Below are 18,985 nucleotides of genomic sequence, written 5' to 3'. Positions count from 1 at the left end.
GGGGGGGGGGGGGGTGTCCTTCAGCCCAGCCTGAACCCTCTCCAATCTGGGACCCCTCGAGGGATGTCTGACTGCCGGTTTAGGCCCAATCCCACAGGGGCAGTCGGACATCCCTCTCACAATCCAGGACTGCTGGCTCCCAACCGCTCGCCTGCCTGCCTGCTTGATTGCTCCTAACCACTTCTGCCTGACAGCCTGATCACCCCCTAACCACTCTCCTGCCAGCCTGACCGACACCTAACTGCTCCCTTGCCAGACCAATCGCCCCCAACTGCCCTCCCCTGCCAGCCTGGTTGCCCCCAACTGCCCTCCCCTGCCGGCCATCTTGTGGCGGCCATCTTGTGACCCCATGGGGGTGGCCATCTTGTGTGAGAGCATGACAGTCAATTTCCATATTACCTCTTTACTATATAGGATTATTGACTATATTCCCTATGCTGTACTTTATATCCCCTTGACTATTTTAAGTGCTATGTTACTATTCTACTCTTACCACATTGTGAACTCCACGAAGAAAGGGACTTGTGTGTTTTCAGTACTGTATCTTTAGGCACCAGAATAATGCTAGAACAAGATAGGCACTCCAGGATTGCATAGTACTGTGTGTGTGTGTGTGTGTGTGTGTGCGCGCACATGTGTGTTAAAATATATATAACATAGAATTTACCATTTTAACCATTTTTAAATATACTATTCAGTGGCATTAAGTACATTCACAATGTTGTGCAACCTTTGCCACTATACATTTCCAGAACTTTTTCATTATCCTAAACTCCATACCCATTAAACAATAGCTCCCATTTCCTCCCGCTCCCCCCAACCCTGGTACTCTCTGCTCTATCTTTCTGTCTCTATGATTTGTCTTTTCTAGGCACCACATGTAAATGGAAGCATACAATATTTGTTATTTTTTGTCTGGTATCTTTCACTAACGTTTTCTAGGTCCATCTATGTTGTAGCATGTAACAGAATTTCAGGCATTTTAAGGCTGAAAAATAGTCAGTTGTATGTATAGACCACATTCTGTTTATCCACTCACCTGCCAATGGGCATTCGGGTTGTTTCCACCTTTTGGCTATTACGGATAATGTTACTATGAACAGTGGTGTACAAGTATCTGTTTGAGTCCCTGCTTTCAATTCTTTTGGGAATATACCCAGAAGTGGAATTATTGCATCACATGGTAATTCTATGTTTGACTTCTTAAGGAACTGCTAAAGTTTTTCCAAAGTGAACTATGCTGTACACCTGAAACTAATATAATGTATGTCAACTGAAATTGAAAAATAACTTTAAGAAACGTTTTAATCCTGCCCTAGCTGGTTTGACTCAGTGGACAGAGCGTCAGCCTGCAGACTGAAGAGTCCCGGGGTTCAATTCTGGTCAAGGACACATGCCTGGGTGGCAGCTCGGTCCCCAGTAGGGGGCCTGCAGGAGGCAGCCGATCAATGATTCTCTCTCATCATTGATGTTTCTATTTCTCTCTCCCTCTCCCTTCCTCTCTGAAATCAATAAAAATATTTTTTTAAATGCTTTAATTCTCACCTGAGTGTATGTTTTTATTTGTTTTATTTTAGAGGGAGAGAGAAAGGGAGAGGGAGGCGGGAGAGAGAGAGAGAGAGAAGTAGAAAGAGAGAGAAAGAGAAATAGAGACGTATATGAGTTGCCTCCCTTACACGTCCTACCAGGGATGGAACCAAACCTGGTTATGTGCCCGGACCAGGAATCAAACCCTAGACTCTAGTGATGGTGAACCTTTTGAGCTCGGTGTGTCAGCATTTTGAAAAACCCTAACTTAACTCTGGTGCCGTGTCCCGTGTCACATATAGAAATTTTTGCAACCATAGTAAAACAAAGACTTATATTTTTGATATTTATTTTATATATTTAAATGCCATTTAACAAAGAAAAATCAACCAAAAAAATGAGTTTGCGTGTCACCTCTGACACGCGTGTCATAGGTTCACCATCACTGCGAGCCTAGACCCTTGGGTGTACGGGAGGGCGCTCCAATCAACCGGGTCACACTGGCCAGGGCTGGGATTGAAAAACGATTTTTTAAATTTAGATAGCATATTTTAGCACACTGCCTTGACAACCAATCCGAGCTCAAATTTTTCCGTTGTTATTACTGTTGTTGCTTCATAGCTAATAATAATTAGTGAGGAGTACCAGAAACAGCTTCAAAAAGGCATAAGACCGGTAGGAAAAATAGAAAGCAGAAACCCAAAGAAATTGCGGCAGTGCCGGGATCACGAAGTCATATCTGCGAGCCACACACCGGTTTCACCGAGTCCCAAACAGCCCCTCCCAGGCTCACCGTCCCGCCCCCCGCCCCGCTGCCAAGCCCCGCCCCACTCCCAGGCCCCGCCCCTCCCGGGCAGGTGGCGCCTGCGCCCTGGGCGTGTTTGCGCGCCGGAGCCCGCGGTGGTGGCACACCCTGCTTCCGGCGCAGGCGGCGTCCGCAGGGTCCGGCGCCTAGTGGTGACGTAATTTCCGGTTTCCCGACTGAGTCGGAAGTGGGAACACTCCGGCTAGTGAGATTGTCGCGTGTCGTCGCTGCTGGCCCTTCAGGCTCCGGTAAGAGAGCACATCGCTTGCGGGGAGGGGGTCGTGGGGTCTGCACCGGGTGTGTTCTCCCAGCCGACCGCCAGTTCCGGCCTCTGCACTCCCGCCTCCTCCCGGTTCCCTGCCCTGCGCTCTCCTGACCACCGACCCGCTCCGGGAACTTGGACCCTGTCTGGTTTGGGAACCCTTCTGTGCTCCAGCTTCTGGCACGGCTCCCACTCTTGGCCGTTCCTCCCTAGGAAAGGCCGGGATGCCGGCCTTGCATTATCCGTGACTTCCTTTCGCTGGAACGTGCACCGAGTGGGAGGGGCTCCCTTGCCGCCAAGTCCTTATGGAACCCGGAGGGATAGCAGTATACGGAGTGGACAGCAGCCAGCCAGATGCCAGGGGAGACAGCATTAGACGGAGTCCTGCTGCCCAAACCAGCTGAAAACGTGGGGAGTGGTGACGTTTCGTAAGCAAAGTGTCAGTCGCCACTCGACTGTGGTCCCTCGGACGCAGGTTTCGGCCACTTCTAAGAGTGAGGAACTGCAGCTCGGGCGCTTCCATTTGATGGGTCCTCTCTGTGGGACCAGAGTTTCACTCCCAGAGCAAGGATGTGTTCAGGCTCGTTGCCGGGGACTGTAGGTCTCCCATGGGGCCCCCTGAGATGACGTGAGGCCAGGTTAGGAGGGCTGTCGGCTTTTTGACCTGATGTTCTAGCGTGCTGATGTGTTGGGAGGGTGGAACATACAACAATGAAAACGTTTTTTAATTCCTTTTTGTTTGATGTGTATTACCCATCAGGACAGAAACCTACAGATTATGGTTTAATGGAGCTTGATTTTGATCATCCCAGTTACACAAAGTGCTCCAGACATACCCTGTGTAAGCGCAATACAATGTCTGATGTTAAGACATTTGTGTACCCTCCCCCTTGAAAGCTGATAATCTCCCTTAAGAGATTAGCGGTACTAGTTTTGTTTCTTTTTTTCTTATGATTCTTATTTAATTTATTGAGGTGACATTGGTTAATAGGATCATACAGGTTTCAGGTGTGGGTTTCTGTGTGACAAGATCTGTATATTGCACTGTGCCCACCACCCAAAGTCAAATCATCTTCCATCCCATATATTACGCCCCTTTCACCCCCGCCCCTTTCCCGCTGGCAGTCACCACACTGCTGTTTGTGTTCACGAATTTGTTTTATATCTCACACATGAATGAAATCATATGGTTTTTAGCTTTTTCTGACATTTCACTTATCATAATGTTCTCAAGGTCCATCCATGTTATCGCAAATGGCGCTATTTCATCCTTTCTGATGGCTGAGTAGTATTCCACTGTGTATATGGACCACATCTTGTTTATCCAGTCCTCTATCGCAGGGCACTTTGGATGTTTCCATGTCTTGGCCACCATGAATGATGCTGCAATGAACATAGGGGCGCATATATCTTTGTGAATACATGATTTCGAGTTGTTCAGGTATATACCCAGGAGTGGGATGGCTGGGTCATATGGTAGCTCTGTTCTTAATTTTTTGAGGAATCGCCAGACTGCTTTGCATAGTGGCTGCACCAGTCCACATTCCCACCACCAGTGAACGAGGGTTCCCTTTTCCCACAACCTCTCCAGCGCTTGTTGTTGCTTGTCTTGTTGATAATGGCCACTCTAACAGGTGTGAGGTGGTATCTCATGGTAGTTTTGATTTGCATTTCCCTAATTGCTAGTGAGGTTGAACATCTTTTCATATCTATTGGTTTGTATGTCTTCTTGGGAGAGGTGTATGTTTAGGTCCTCTGCCCACTTTTTGATTGAGTCGTTTGTTTGTTTGGTGTCGAGTTTTATGAGTTCTTTATATATTTTGGAGATTAAACTTGTTGGAGCTATTGTTTGCAAATACCATCTCCCATTTGGCTGGCTGCGTCTTTGTTTTGTTGTTGGTTTCTTTTGATGGGCAGAGCTTTTAGTTTGATATAGCCCCATTCATTTATTTTTGCCTTTAGAGTCAAGTTCATAAAATGTTCTCTATGACCAAGGTCCATAAGTTTAGTATCTATGCTTTCTTCTATGTAATTTATTGTTTCAGATCTTACATTTAGGTCTTTGATCCATTTTGAATTAATTTTTGTGCAAAAATTAGTGGAAACAAACTGTAATCCAGTTTTTCTTTTGCATATGGCTTTCAGTTTTCCCAGCACCATTTATTGAAGAGGTTTTCTTTACTCCATTGTGTGTTTTTGGCTCCTTAAGTTGAAAATTATCTGTCCATATACATGTGGTTTTATATCTCAATTATGTTCCATTGATCTGTGTCTGTTTTCTGCCAATACTGTGCTGTTTTTATCATAGCTCTGTAGTATAATTTGAAGTCAGGTAGTGTGATACCTCCAGCTTCGTTCTTTTTTCTCAGGATTACTTTGGCTATTTGGGGTCCTTTGTGGTTCCATACAAATCTGATGATTTTTTTATTCTCTAGCTTTTAAAAGTGGCATTGGGGTTTTGATGGGGAATGCATTAAATCTGTATATGGCTTTGGGTAATAAGGCCATTTTAACTGTCTTGATTCTCCCAATCCATGAACATGGGATATTTTTTCCATTTTGTTGTCTTTTTCAATCTCTTAATTTTGCTTTGTAGTTCTCAGTATATAGGTCTTTCATGTTCTTTGTTAAGTTTATTTCTAGGTATTTTATTTGGTTACAATTGCAAAAGGAATTTTTCCATTTCTTTTTCTGAAGTTTCATTGTTAGTGTACAGGAAGGCTAGCAGTACTATTTTAAACAAGAAATTGAATCAGGGGACTGTAAGAGGATTTTGTAGGATGGAGGTAGGCAGCTATTACAGATGTAGACCCTTGTAGTGAGTATATCAGAGTGAAACATACTTTTAAGGACTACATTAAACAATAATCAAATCCAAAAGCTCTAAAGATTGGTGGTTGTGCTATCCCTACAGCTAACAACAGGATAGTGCTATATCTCTATGGCAGTTGAAAATAGCAGACAATAAATTACCAGTGTTGAATTCAAAACAAAATGTCAAGGTTCCGTTTTATCAGACCTCTTCCTGGGAGTGGGTGATGTCTAGGTACTCTCTTTACTTTTGTGAGACCACTGAACATATCTCAGCCGTCGTCTCCACAAAGGTTCTCAGCAAGTGATCAGTCCTCCTTTTTCCTGTAAAATTCTGTAAGTGGTTACGTGGTATTAACCCTTTTTCTATGAAAATAGTTTATGCACAGACTTGAGGTACATGTGAAAAAGATGAGGTTAGTGGGGTAAGCAAAAACGGTTTTTGTTTTGTTTTTCAAAAAGACAAACAGCAGAGGCCCTGACCGGTTTGGCTTAGTGGATAGAGCATCGGCCTGCGGACTGAAGGGTCCTGGGTTCGATTCCAGTCAAGGGCATGTACCTTGGTTGCGGGCACATCCCCAGTAGGAGGTGTGCAGGAGGCAGCTGATCGATGTTTCTCTCTCATCGATGTTTCTAACTCTCTATCCCTCTCCCTTCTTCTCTGTAAAACATCGATAAAATATATTTTATTAAAAAAAAGACAAACAGCAGAGATGACAGCAGCTTTATTTCCATCCTCTGTTCTACACATGCTGAGCTACCATAGAGCCATGTGTCTGGCTTGACCTTCCACTGTGATCCAAGGCAGATAGTAAAACCCTTACCTGGAAGTAGGTTTGTGATGCTGCTATTGATTACATGTAAGATTGAACCAGTCAATAAGAATTTATTTGGGCCAAAACTGGTTTGGCTCAGTGGATAGAGCATCGGCCTGCAGACTGAAAGGTCCCGGGTTCGATTCCGGTCAAGGGCATGTACCTTGGTTGCGGGCATATCCCCAGTAGGAGATGTGCAGGAGGCAGCTGATCGATGTTTCTCTCTCATCGATGTTTCTAACTCTCTATCTCTCTCCCTTCCTCTCTGTAAAAAAATAAATAAATAAAATATATTTTAAAAAATTTAAAAAAATAATTTATTTGGGATTTTGTGATTGTAATATATAATGCCAGACACAAGAAAAAATAATCACATACGAACCTCTACTCCACTTGCTTACAATCTAGCACAGTAGATAATCTGCATTAGGAACACAATGTCGAAAGTTATAAATTCTATTTAAAATATAGATAAAACTAGTGACCCGGTACATGGATTCATGCACATTGAAAGGATATTAATTAGAAGGTGGCTGGCAGGGCAGGACTGGGTGACACGGGCCAGACATGCCCTAGAGCTGACGTCTGCGGAGTGAGGGGGGGGGGGGGGTGTCCCTTGGCCTAGCCTGTGGGGATCAGGCCAAAGCCGGCTCTCCGACATCCCCTGAGGGGACCCGGCATGCGAGAGGGCACACTGCAAAGTTGCTGTCGTACAGGGTGTGGAACGCAAACACAAGTGTGCAGTAAACCAGATCCGGGGCCCACAGTGCCCAGCAACAACATAACCCACGGCTGAAGGTGGAATTGCGCAGCCCTGCAAGGAATTGGGCTCCCTCCTCTCTGGTTTCGGGGTGCATCACCCGAGAACCACCACTGCCAAGTCACTGTAGCTCGGCAGCTGCTGCGTTGAGCATCTGCCCCCAGTAGTCAGTGCACGTCATAGTGACTGGTCAGACAGGTGCAGGGACACTTAGCATATTAGCCTTTTATATATATATAGATGTGCTCTGACCGGTGTGGCTCAGTTGGGTGGGCATCGTTCAGTGCACCAGGAAGTGGCCAGTTTGATTCCTGATCATGGACACATGTGCAGGTTGCAGGTTCACTCCTCAGTAGGGGGCATGCAGGAAGCAGCCATTCCATGGGCTCTCACATTGATGTTTCTCTTTCTTTCTCCCTTTCTCTCTCTAAAAATCAATTAACTGTTCTTTAAAAATATATAGATAGATGAAATGTAATGAGAAGCTAGCTTCTTTATATAATGCGACTGTATAATATTGAAAAAGGAAGAGATCATTCCTTTTATTCTCTTTATCTCTCTTGATAGTCTTAAGAACCTGTCTGTCATATGTTCTATATTCCTTTCAACTTCCAGCTGACCTTGAACAACATGGGTTTGAACTTGCTGGTTCTCACCTACACGTGGATTTTCCCAGTAAATACGTGCAGTGCTATAAATGTACTTTCTTATGATTTTCTTAATAACGTTTTCTTCTAACTTACTTTATTGTAGGAATACAGTATATAGTACAGCCGTGGGCAAACTACGGTCCGCGGGCCGGATCCAGCCCGTTTGAAATGAATAAAACTAAAAAAAAAAAAAAAAAAAAAGACCGTACCCTTTTGTGTAATGATGTTTACTTTGAATTTATATTAGTTCACACAAACACTCCATCCATGCTTTTGTTCCGGCCCTCCGGTCCAGTTTAAGAACCCATTGTGGCCCTCGAGTCAAAAAGTTTGCCCACCCCTGAGTACATACCACATAGAAAATATATGTTAATTGACTTTTTATGTTATGGATCAGCAGTAGGCTATTAGTTAAGTGAAAAGTTATAATAAAGTGGTTTTCCATTGCATGGGGATTGCTGTCCCAACCTCACATTCTTAAGGGTCAACTGCACTTCTTTCTACAGATGGTACAGATGGTGCATCTCCTTTGTACCAACCTGACCTCTTCAGTTGTGTTTCCAAAAACCCATTCAAAGAGGGGAATCTATTGGTTTTTTGGTTTTTTTAATCCTAACCTGAGGATATTTTTTCCATTGATTTCTAGAGAGTAGAAGGGAAGGTGTTGGGGGGGGGGGGGTGGAACATCGACGCCAGAGAGACACATTGGTTGGTTGCCTCCTGCGCACACACACACATGCCTACCGGGGCTGGGGAGTCTGCAACCGAGATATGTGTCCTTGACCAGGAATCAAACCCACTACCCTTTGGTCCACAGGCCAACGCTCTAACCACTGAGCAACCAGCCAGGGCTCTATTGGCTTTTATGACTGGAAAACAAAACAAAAGACAAACTCCATCTCTCACTTCTGTTTTCCGGTATGTTGGCTTAGTTTTAGGTTGGGTCATTCTAGATGCTGGAAAGATGGCAATTCCATGTTTATATCTTAACCAGCCTTGCAACTTAAACAGGAAAAAGAGTTTCCTTTTCTGTAGATTCAGCCAAAGGCCTGAAGCTAATGTTTATTGAATCTGATAGGACTTGCTGGGGTCTCATGCCCACTCCTGAATCATCACTTTGGCCAGAGAAGACTATATTCTTTTTGGCCAGGCCAGATTCATGTGCCCCTTCCTGAGGCTAGTGGGTGAGGCCATCCCCTTTTAATATGTGGACTGGGAGTGGGACGGAGCCCAGGGGAGAGTGTGATGCTGTGTTGGAAAAGGAGGAGGATGTTTGGAGACAGAAAGAACAAGCGCTCAGCATGCTCTCTGCACTGCTCAGGACGTCGGTGTGCCTCAGGGTAGCAGGTGGCTGGCAGTCAGTAAGCAATGAGACAGTTCTTGGTCCTCTACATGAATTAGGGTAATAATTAAGTGTATGCAGTGGTTAAATGGGGGAAGGTGCTCTCCAGCATCGTTGTTCATTTTAACACTACATATGCTAATTTTTTGCTTATTAAGCTCAACTAAACTATATGTAGCAAAAAATAAAGTACAGCAACGTCTAACAGTCCCTGGAAGCACTAAAGCACAGTACCACGCTGGGAGGAGACCAGACTGCCTGCCCAAGTCATTACAGCTAATTAGCCATTAGCTCTTGTGCAGAAAACTCCACAGAGGAACATGAAGCAACTGATGAGATGCAAGTGTTATTATAGTCTCTCTCCTCCAAAAAACAAGGGTAATTTCTCCGATTTGCATTAGCTGTTGTTGATAAGATTCAGTAAGGAGTCTTCACTCAACAAATTAAAGGTAGACCAAGTGTTCTTTTCTTCTCCTTCCTCATACCCCTTCCCTCACTTCTGCGGAGGCCTCTTTTCGTACAGCAGTTGCGCTTCCTTCCACACAGGAGATTCGTCTCTTCCGCGCTTTGGGTTGTGTCTGTGCTGTGGCCTTATATTGTCAGAAACAGGAGAAAGCCCCTCAGGGGGCTCTGCTCATCCTGCTGTGCCTCTAAGTGCCCTGGGGCTTGAGGCAGAAATGTCATCAGAAGAGTGAGTGCAAGTGCAGACTCGGGGCCACAAATACCTGTGAGGCATCCGTCTGCTACTTACACACCTTAGGAATTTGTGTGCCTTCAGTATTATAAACCATTGGACAAACAGTAAAAGTTAAATATAGAATTAATCAGCCCTGGACAGTGTTCTCAGTGGATAGAGCGTCAGCCTTCGCACCAAAGGGTCTTGGGTTCGATTCCCGTTCAAGGGCACATACCTGGGTTGCAGGTTCAATCCCCAGCCCCAGTAGGGCACCTTCAGGAGGCTATCAGTCGATGTTTCTCCCCCTCCCCCCCCCTTCCCTTCCACTCACTCTAAAAATGAATGGAAAAATATCCTCCATGAGGATTAACTATGTTATACACACACACACAGTGGGGCCTTGACTTACGAGTGTCCTGACTAACGAGTTTTTTGAGATACGAGCCGTCTCTCGGCCGATTTTTTGCTTTGAGTTGCGAGCTAAAATTCGGGTTACGAGCCAGCTTCAGATACCCCACTGCTAGTTGGTGCAGCGAACGTCACAGTGAACGCCATAGTGAACGCCACAACATCAGCCCAGCATCACGTGTCTCACTCGTTCACTTTTTGATTTGACATACGAGTAATTTGAGTTACGAGCTCCGTCACGGAATGAATTAAACTCGTAAGTCAAGGCCCCACTGTATGATTAATCAAAGATCATTTAGTTTTTAGTGGAAGAAATATCAGTAGTTTTAAGCCTAGGGGTAGAGATAAATGTGTGTGTGTGTACGTGTGTGTGTGTGTTTGTTTTAAAACCCACAACATGCTGCTAATCTGGTTTCTATCCTGATTTCCATGTCTTAATTTAGATAGCCTTACATGTAGTTTATATGTAGCTGAGGAATTCCAGCTCCACTAAATAAAGTCACAGTAGCCTGAGCAAGTGCCACCTTATGCTCATGGTAACTGAAAACTGGTTGGCCAGCCTAGAGATTTAATCTGTAGTTTTTGTGATATTTTTTTCTTTTCTTTTCTTTTCTTTTCTTTTTAATCCTCACCCGAGGATATTTTTCCATTGATTTTCAGAGAAAGTGGAAGGGAGGAAGGGATGGGAGAGAGAGAGAGAGATCAATGTGAGAGAGACACATCAATTGGTTGCCTCCCTAAGGCGCCCCTACCCAGGCTGGGGATCGAACCTGCAACCCAGGTATGTGCGGTGAATGCAAATTGAACCCGAGACCCGTCAGTGTGAGGGCTGGCGCTCTATCCACTGCGCAACACTGGCCAGGGCTTTGTGGAATTACTTTTAAATCTCACATTATTGTTTACAATTAATAGGTGAGTGCCCTCTTTTTCTTTCTACTTTACCTATTTTTGAAAGAACAAATGGAAGCATGTCATTAGATAAATGCATTCCAGTTGAACATTTTGCAAGGTGTGTGTTTGTTTATTTTAGCTACACCTAAAGGAGACCAACTTGTCTAATTGGTAGATTTGTAACCATTTTGCCAAAATATCTTGAATCTTGAAACAATAATTTTATAGTCTTATCCAGAACCTTTTGAACTGTGTTGTATTTGAGAAATGGGAAAAGAAACAGCTGTGGGCATATTACAACTGTTATCTGGCCTTCGGTGTCTAACACCTCTCCTTTCTATAGCCCTTCCCCCCAGGTCTGCATGGAGGACACTTTAAAGTGAAATGACAGACCAGGAGAATAACAACAACATCTCAAGTAACCCCTTTGCTGCTCTTTTTGGCTCTCTGGCTGATGCCAAGCAGTTTGCAGCGATCCAAAAGGAGCAGCTGAAGCAGCAATCTGGTAAGTGGAGGAGCCGACAGCAGCAGCTGAGGTGACCTGGAGCGGGTCTTCCCACATTCAGTGTCTGTGGGTCCTTCGTTGCCATTGGAAGTTAAGTTTGGGGCCGAGTTGCTTTTGTTTGTTTGTTTAGGGCATAAGTTGGGGTCCGTAGGATTGTTCACTTTGATTTGTTTTGTTATGGGGTCCTTTCCTCCCTGTCCTGCCCCTGCAGAAAAAGATGATTTTGTAGTAACAGATGCTAATCAGGACCGCAGACGTCAAGTTGTTTTATTTTTTAAATCGTCTGGTAAAAGATAGTTAAAGAAATCTCTTTAACATAGAAACTGAACTTTTAGGTAGAGATATGGAAAGCAAATCACAACTATAGAAAGCAGATGTGTAAACGGAAATATTACAGAAGTTTTTGGCCTCCCGACAAGTAAATGAGATTTGTTCTCAAGCCCAGTACTTCAGAGTCTGTCTCCAGTGAAATGCTTCTTCCACACCATGGAGTGGTCACTGTTGTAGCTTCTTGCTGTGAGAACAGATCCCCAGAAAACAGGATCCGTAGCCTTCATGGGAGAAAAATCAGGATAGTAGCTCACTGGGCAGAAAACAGTTTGCTCATCTGGAACCAAAATTAAGATGAAGCCTCGCTTCTGCTTGTAAGGAGACAGTCCAGAAGAATCAGGATGTGTTTCCAGACTTATCAGTCTTCAGAGAGTGTCACAGTCTTTCAAGCCAGAAATTGCTCCCCTCTGTTACCACAGAAGAATTATAGTGTTTTTCTTTTTAGGAAAGGAGAAATGTTTATATTTCCCTTTATTTTGCTTACTTCAGAAGTGTTTGGATATGTAGCTGGGTTGTAGCCGTGCTCTCTGAATTAGGATTGAATAGGAAAGAGGTAAGGGAAGACGGATGCATAGTAGACAGGAGGGAGGAGGTGGCCAAAGCAAGGGAGATATAAATGTAATGCTGACCTTTGTGTGTGTGTTTATAACCACTTGTTCCCAGAGAGACCAGGAGAGAAACAGCAGGCAGTGCGTCTTAACTGCTGACATTTCGTGTGCTAGAAAGAGGCCGGTCTGGGTCTCAGCCTCTGAAACCTCTCCCAGAATCGTAGGATATGGGCTTAGAATGAGAAACCTTCATTAAGAGGTAGTAGGTGAGAAAGGAGAGTGAGGAACAGGAAAAAATAAGGAAATGAGAAAAAAAATTGTGAGTATGTGGTTGAGGGAAATTTTGCTAAGTAGTCTTAGCTCCTGTTACTCTTGGGAGTTCAGAGAACTTAACAGTATATGAGCAGAGGGCTGGGCGTGTCCTCTGACTGTAAACGGACATAGGCTGGCTCGAGCGGGGAGCGTTGTGGGCACCAGGCAGTGGGGACAAATCAGGTGCATGCCCTTTTGTTACTATTCTGGCACCTCATTGTCTTAGTTTGTTTGCACTGAGTTTATCAGGCCACCACATCTAACCTGTTCCACCAGCCCCGTGAGCACTCTGCCCAAACCTTTGCCTCATATATTGAGCTTCACTTTTATTTATTTACTAGAGGCCCGGAGCACAAATTCGTGCACCAGTGGGGTCCCTCGGCCTGGCCTGTGGGATTGGGCCGAAACTGGCTCTCCGACATCCCCCTAGGGGTCCTAGATTGTGAGAGGGCGCTGGCCAGGCCGAGAGACCCCACTGGTGGACAATCAGGGTCAGGGAGGGACGCGGGAGGTTGGCCAGCTGGAGAGGGATCACGGGAGGGCTCCTGGGCATGTCTGGCCCGTCTTACTCAGTCCCGATCGGCCGGACCCCAGCAGCAAGCTAACCTAGCAGTCAGAGCGTCTGCCCCCTGGTGGTCAGTGCACATCATAGCAAGTGGTTGAACGGCCTTAACATATCATTAGCATATTATGCTTTGGTTGAACAGACAACCAGACTCTTAGCATAATAGGCTTTTCTTATATAGGATTTATTTACTCATCATTTATTTATTTTTGATTCAGAGAGGAAGAGAGAGGGCGAGAGAGAGATAGAAACATCAATGATGAGAGAGAATCATTGATCGGCTGCTTCCTGCATGCCCCACTCTGGGGATCAAGCCTGCAACCCAGGCGTGTGCCCTGACCAGGAATTGAACCATAACCTCCTGGTTCATAGGTCGACACTCAACTGAGCCACACCGGCCCAGCTGAGCTTCACTTTTACTAAACTCACCACAGTGAAGCCACTCTTCTGAGACTTTTCAATGGACTTTCTAAGTAACCATTTTGTCAATGACATGCAGACTCCTGGGTGGCGTTGAGTGAACAATGCTACTTTTAAATTCATTGACCGCCAGTGCCATTCTCGAGGCAGTCTTTTAAGTTGCTTTATAAAGAAGTAAACAGCCCTAGCTGGTTTGGCTCAGTGGATAGAGCGTCGGCCTGCGGACTAAAGGGTCCCAGGTTCGATTCCGGCCAAGGACACATGCCCGGGTTGTGAGCTCGATCCCCAGTAGGGGGCGTGCAGGAGGCAGCTGATCAATGATTCTCTCTCATCATTGATGTTTCTATCTCCCTCTCCCTTCCTCTCTGAAATCAATAAAGAAATATTTTTTTAAAAAGAAGTAAACAGATTAATCAATAAGAAAAAGGTAACAAATTAGAAAGAACAACAGATATGAGCAAGCAATATAGATACAATAACGAAGATTTTAAAAATCAGTCTCACTAGTATTTAGAGAAATGCCCATTAAAAACAATTAGAGCCCTAGCCGGCTTGGCTCAGTGGATAGAGCGTCAGCCTGCGGACTGAAGGGTCCCAGGTTCGATTCCGGCCAAGGGCACATGCCTGGGTTGCGGGCTCAATCCCCAGTGGGGGTGTGCAGGAGGCAGCCGATCTATGATTCTCTCTCATCATTGATGTTTCTATCTCTCTCTCCTTCTCCCTTCCTCTCTGAAACCAATAAAGAAATATATTTAAAAAAAAAAAAAACAATTAGATAGTTATAGTTTCTTTTTACCTGTGACATCTATGAAAATATTCTTGTTGAGCATGTAAATCAGAGCAGTATTTCTGAGGTAATTTAGTAGTATATGTTAACTTTTAAATGTTCAAGTTCCTTAACCCAGCAATTCTACTTCTACAAATTTAGCCTGCAGAAATACAAGTGCACAAAAAGAGTAAGTTATATTCTGTGTAGTATTGTTCGAAATCATGCAAAATTGGTAACAGTCCAGTGTTCATCAGTTGAGAAGTAGCTACATAAATCACAGTTGTACATACAATGCAATACAATGAAGGAGGTTGGCCTATAAGTAATTTAACAGAGAAAGGTGTTGGTGCTGATTACGTGTAAAAAGCAAGCTGAAAAGCAATGTATACAATATGATTCCATTTTTTATAAAAACTAAAAATCACACTAATAAATGATAGCACCAGAATAGGGGAAAATATGGAAAACTTTGCTGAGTTTAAAGGGTTGTCCATAGGGAACTGGTTCAGAAAATATTACAGCGGAACCTTGGTTCTCCTTAACTCGTTCTGGAAAGCTGTTCAAGAAGCAATTTGCTCAAAAACCGAATCATTTTTTTCCCATCAGAAATAATGTAAATTGAATTAATCCGTTCCAAACCCCCAAATGATTCCCTGTTTTAACCTTTTTTATAGACAGTACATGTCTAATGTACTATTTAATCTGTGAACAAAAACTTTTTAAATGTATTGAGCCACCCCTTCCCAGCCTTAAACAAGTCGCTTTCAGCACTCGGTCCAGGGGTTTCTTTCAGGAAGTCAGCACACAGCATCTCACATCTGCGCTTTTTCATGTATCGCTGCTTCCAGAGCGCAGTCACGGCTCGCTGCTTTTCATTTATCCAAATCAGCAACAGTTTTCTACCTCTTCCGTTGCCTGCGGTCATTGTTTCTTTCACACTCTTAGCAACATTAGCATTCTTTTTTTTCCTTTGTTGATTAAGGTATTACATATGTGTCCTTACCCCCCCCCCTTTGCCCCCCACCCCCCCCCATTAACATTCTTGATGGCCTCTTTATGTTTTAAAATTGTCCTAATCCATTGCACCAGCAACAAAAGCAAAAAAAAAAAAAAATTCAAGCACAATCTCCTGCGATGTTAACAATGCCATTTAGCGGGGAAACTGCCTGCTCTCCTTTGTCTGCAGCCTGAGAAACCATGTCATGCTGAGGTATCTGCAGGAAAGGGTTGTCAGGTAGACAATCAAAGTTTTGTTCCTCAGCTGAGACATATTTTCTGTGAACTTGGTCAAAAACTGAATTGTTGGCGATGAGAAATGTTCAAGAACAGAGGTATGGCCCTAGCCCCATGGTTGGCAAACTGCGGCTCTTTGGCCCCTTGAGTGTGGCTCTTCTAAGCCTTAGAGTACCCTAATTAAGTTAATAACAGTGTACCTACCTATATAGTTTAAGTTTAAAAAATTTGGCTTTCAAAAGCAATTTCAATCGTTGTATTGATATTTGGCTCTGTTGACTAATGAGTTTGCCGACCACTGCAGCCAATTTGGCTCAGTGGATGGAGCGTCAGCCTTCAGACTGAAGGGTCCCAGGTTCGATTCCAGTCAAGGGCACATGCCTGGGTTGTGGGCTCGATCCCCAGTGGGGGGTATGCAGGAGGCAGCCGATCAATGATTCTCTCTCATCATTGATGTTTCTATCTCTCTCTCCCTTTCCCTTCCTCTCTGAAATCAATAAAAATATATTTTAAAAAAATAAAGAACTGTGGTTTGGCCATATTTACAGTATATTTTCCTGTACAGTTTGGAACTGTTAAAACAAACGTGCGCTGGCTGGGAAAGGCTCTCAGGCCTCCAGCCCCACACAAAGGTGCCTTGTGGTCCCCGGGAGCAGGTGTTGCCCCAGGGGCATCCCTCACGTGGTGGACGGGGCCCCTCACAAACCAGCAGTTTCCAGGTGAGTGACTACAGCCCGGTGGCCAGCCTCGACAACGTTCGGGACCGCCACAGTCCTGAGGCCACAGGTCCAAGAACATGCCAAGCGCTTCACTACTGAAAATGGAATCAAGGTCGCAGTGAGAAACGCCAAGTGCCTGCAAACAAATGCTTTCATTCGGGCTGGAACATTTCAAGAGTTTAAGGTTCAGGAGGAGCCTGTTACTTTTCAAATTAGCCGCCCTGTTAGACGGCTTACCTGTATTTGAGTCAAGTCCTGTGCCAGGAATTTAACTGCATTTCGGATGTGTACCGAGGTCTGGTCACCCTTTGCTGCTGCTATTTCTGGAAGAAGAGTGGTGACAGTTCGTGAGATCAGTACTCAGAAGCCTGAGGCCACAGGGGCTTGATTTCTGCAGCACCAATGTCAGTAATAAAATTATCCTCAGTCTGGGGCTCTGTGAAGCGTTTTCCAAGTCGGATATGACAAAGGAGGGCCTACAGGTCGCCCTGTCTCCTAGTTATTTGCTTTTGGGGATGCAGGAAGCTCCCACCGTGACTATCCCAAAGATTCTGATCTGATGAAATCATTAAACTGTAATCAGACCCAAGTCAACAGACACAAGATTTCCTTACTGAAGCCTTCCGCACAGGCTTTGGTCGTGTCATTAAGGTGTCCATTCCAACAGGTCACCAGGGGTTCCTCTCATTACAGTAGTGATTGGAGATGAGGACGGACAGGTATGTTTTGTAGAGAATTCCTGCTGCTTGTCAAAGTTCCTGAGTCTGCCTTCAGTATGGCTGTGCACTGTGACATTTGTGTCTACATGCATGATAGGTCGTGTTCTCATTCTCATTATTTTGTACTGGGTTTCCTAAAGGGAAGAGATGTGGACGAGACAGGATCAAGAGCCCTGTACCCTGAAGTTACTGTATATTGTGTAAGTAAATGTTTTCACGCAGTCACAGGTTATCCAATACTGGACTATCCTGTGGTTCTGTCTTTTGAACTCATGGGAATTATTATGAGCCAAGATGAAAAAATTATCTATTTAGTTCAAGTAGGATATGCCAAAAGTCTGAAAATGTAAAGTTTGATGGAGCCAAATATAAATGTTCTTTTATTTATTTACTATTAGTAAAAGCAAAGGCCTATGGGCATTGCTTATTAGTTTGAATTCTGAAAATATATCTTAAAGCAGTGATTCTTAAAGTGTTTTGTTCAAACCAACACCATCAACATCACCTAGAAATTTGTCAGAAACTCTGCAAGTGGGCCCACAAGCCTCCCCTGCGCCCCGGGAATGCTGACGTGTGCTGAAGTGTGAGAACCACGGTGTGGGAGGACACCTTAAAGAAAAGGCACTCAGTAGCATTGAAGTGGTTGCTTCTCCATGATTCCTCACAAGCCTTCTGAAACAGGCATCACCAAACAAGTCTGAATAATTATATGAATTACATGAATTTATTTTTAAAGTATTCATCTTGAAGACATCTGTGAACAAGGTGTAAAACAGTCTTCAGAGTGAGAGAGATTCTTGTTCTCAAACCTGTTCCGTGTGGTGAGTACTTATTACATTCCTTCTGTTTCCCTATAAGAGTTCCTCAACCAAACTTAGGTGGAGAGAGCCAGTTAAGTGGTTTTGCATTTCGTGGGTAATTTACAAGAAATAATTTTGTGGCATGTAGATATTTAATAAAATGTATTACTAAAAAATGAAGAAAAAAATATGTTCTCTTAAAATCCAGAAAAAAAACAAACATTTAAAATAATTAAAGGCACATTGATCTAGTAGATAATTTTTTTATCCCTAGGATAAAAAATTTTCCCTAGGATTCTATAGGGAAAATCATGTTGCTAATTTTAGCACTGTGGTGTACAATTAATTATGAGTAGAAAGAATGAAACTTTTGATTTGCAAAAGGTGGTAGGACTTAGCCAGGATTTCAGAATCTGAACTTAAGATATTGCCTAATACAACTTAACAGCAAAACAAAAAATAAAGCAACAAACAATCCAATTTAAAATTAGGCAGATGGTCTGAAGAGACCATCTTCCAAAAAGGACGTACAGATGACCAGCAGGCATGTGAAAAGGCAGTCAATATCACTAATCACCGGAAATGACATTAAAACCACAGTGAGACACCACCTCACATTTGCTAGAATGGCCATTATCAAAAAGACAAGAAATAACAAGTGTTGGTGAAGCTGTGGAGAAAAGGGAGCCCTGGTGCACTGTTGGTGGGAATGTAAATTGGTACAGCCACTATGGAAAACAGTATGAAGGTTCCTCAAAAAAAATTAAAACTAGAACTGTCACAGAGTACAGATAAAAAAAAACGTGACATATACATATAATGGAATATTCTTCAGCAATAAAAAGAATAAAATCTTGCCCTAACCGCTTTGGCTCAGTAGATAGAGCGTCGGCCTGTGAAGGGTCCCAGGTTCGATTCCGGTCAAGGGCATGTACCTTGATTGCGGGCACATCCCCAGTAGGGGGTGTGCAGGAGGCAGCTGATTGGTGTCTCTCTCATCGATGTTTCTAACTCTCTATTCCTCTCCCTTCTCCTCTGTAAAAAAAATCAATACAATATTTTTTAAAAAAAAAAAAAAAAAAAGAAGAAAATCTTGCCATTTGTGACAATATGGATGG

At 43.9% G+C, this 18,985-nt stretch overlaps 1 protein-coding gene and 1 pseudogene across 2 annotated transcripts in view; both read left to right on the top strand.

Moving 5' to 3' along the window:
• The first annotated feature begins 2,497 nt into the window (after positions 1 to 2,497).
• Positions 2,498 to 18,985, top strand: part of UBE4A (ubiquitination factor E4A) — a 56,099-nt gene continuing 39,611 nt past the window's right edge. For both annotated transcript variants that reach the window (XM_006104306.3, XM_023745626.1), the window contains exons 1-2: positions 2,498 to 2,580; positions 11,291 to 11,452. In XM_006104306.3, the coding sequence (XP_006104368.1) occupies positions 11,332 to 11,452 (121 nt within the window). In that variant the 5' untranslated portion in view covers positions 2,498 to 2,580; positions 11,291 to 11,331. The remainder of the gene's footprint in view (positions 2,581 to 11,290; positions 11,453 to 18,985) is intronic.
• On the top strand, positions 15,705 to 17,205 carry LOC102438069 (annotated as a pseudogene).

This window comes from Myotis lucifugus, unplaced genomic scaffold (genome assembly GCF_000147115.1).
Source record: "Myotis lucifugus unplaced genomic scaffold, Myoluc2.0 scaffold_561, whole genome shotgun sequence".
NCBI classification, from domain to species: domain Eukaryota; kingdom Metazoa; phylum Chordata; class Mammalia; order Chiroptera; family Vespertilionidae; genus Myotis; species Myotis lucifugus.
The sequence above is the reverse complement of the archived record's forward strand: the minus strand, read 5'-3'. Positions and strand labels throughout refer to the sequence as shown.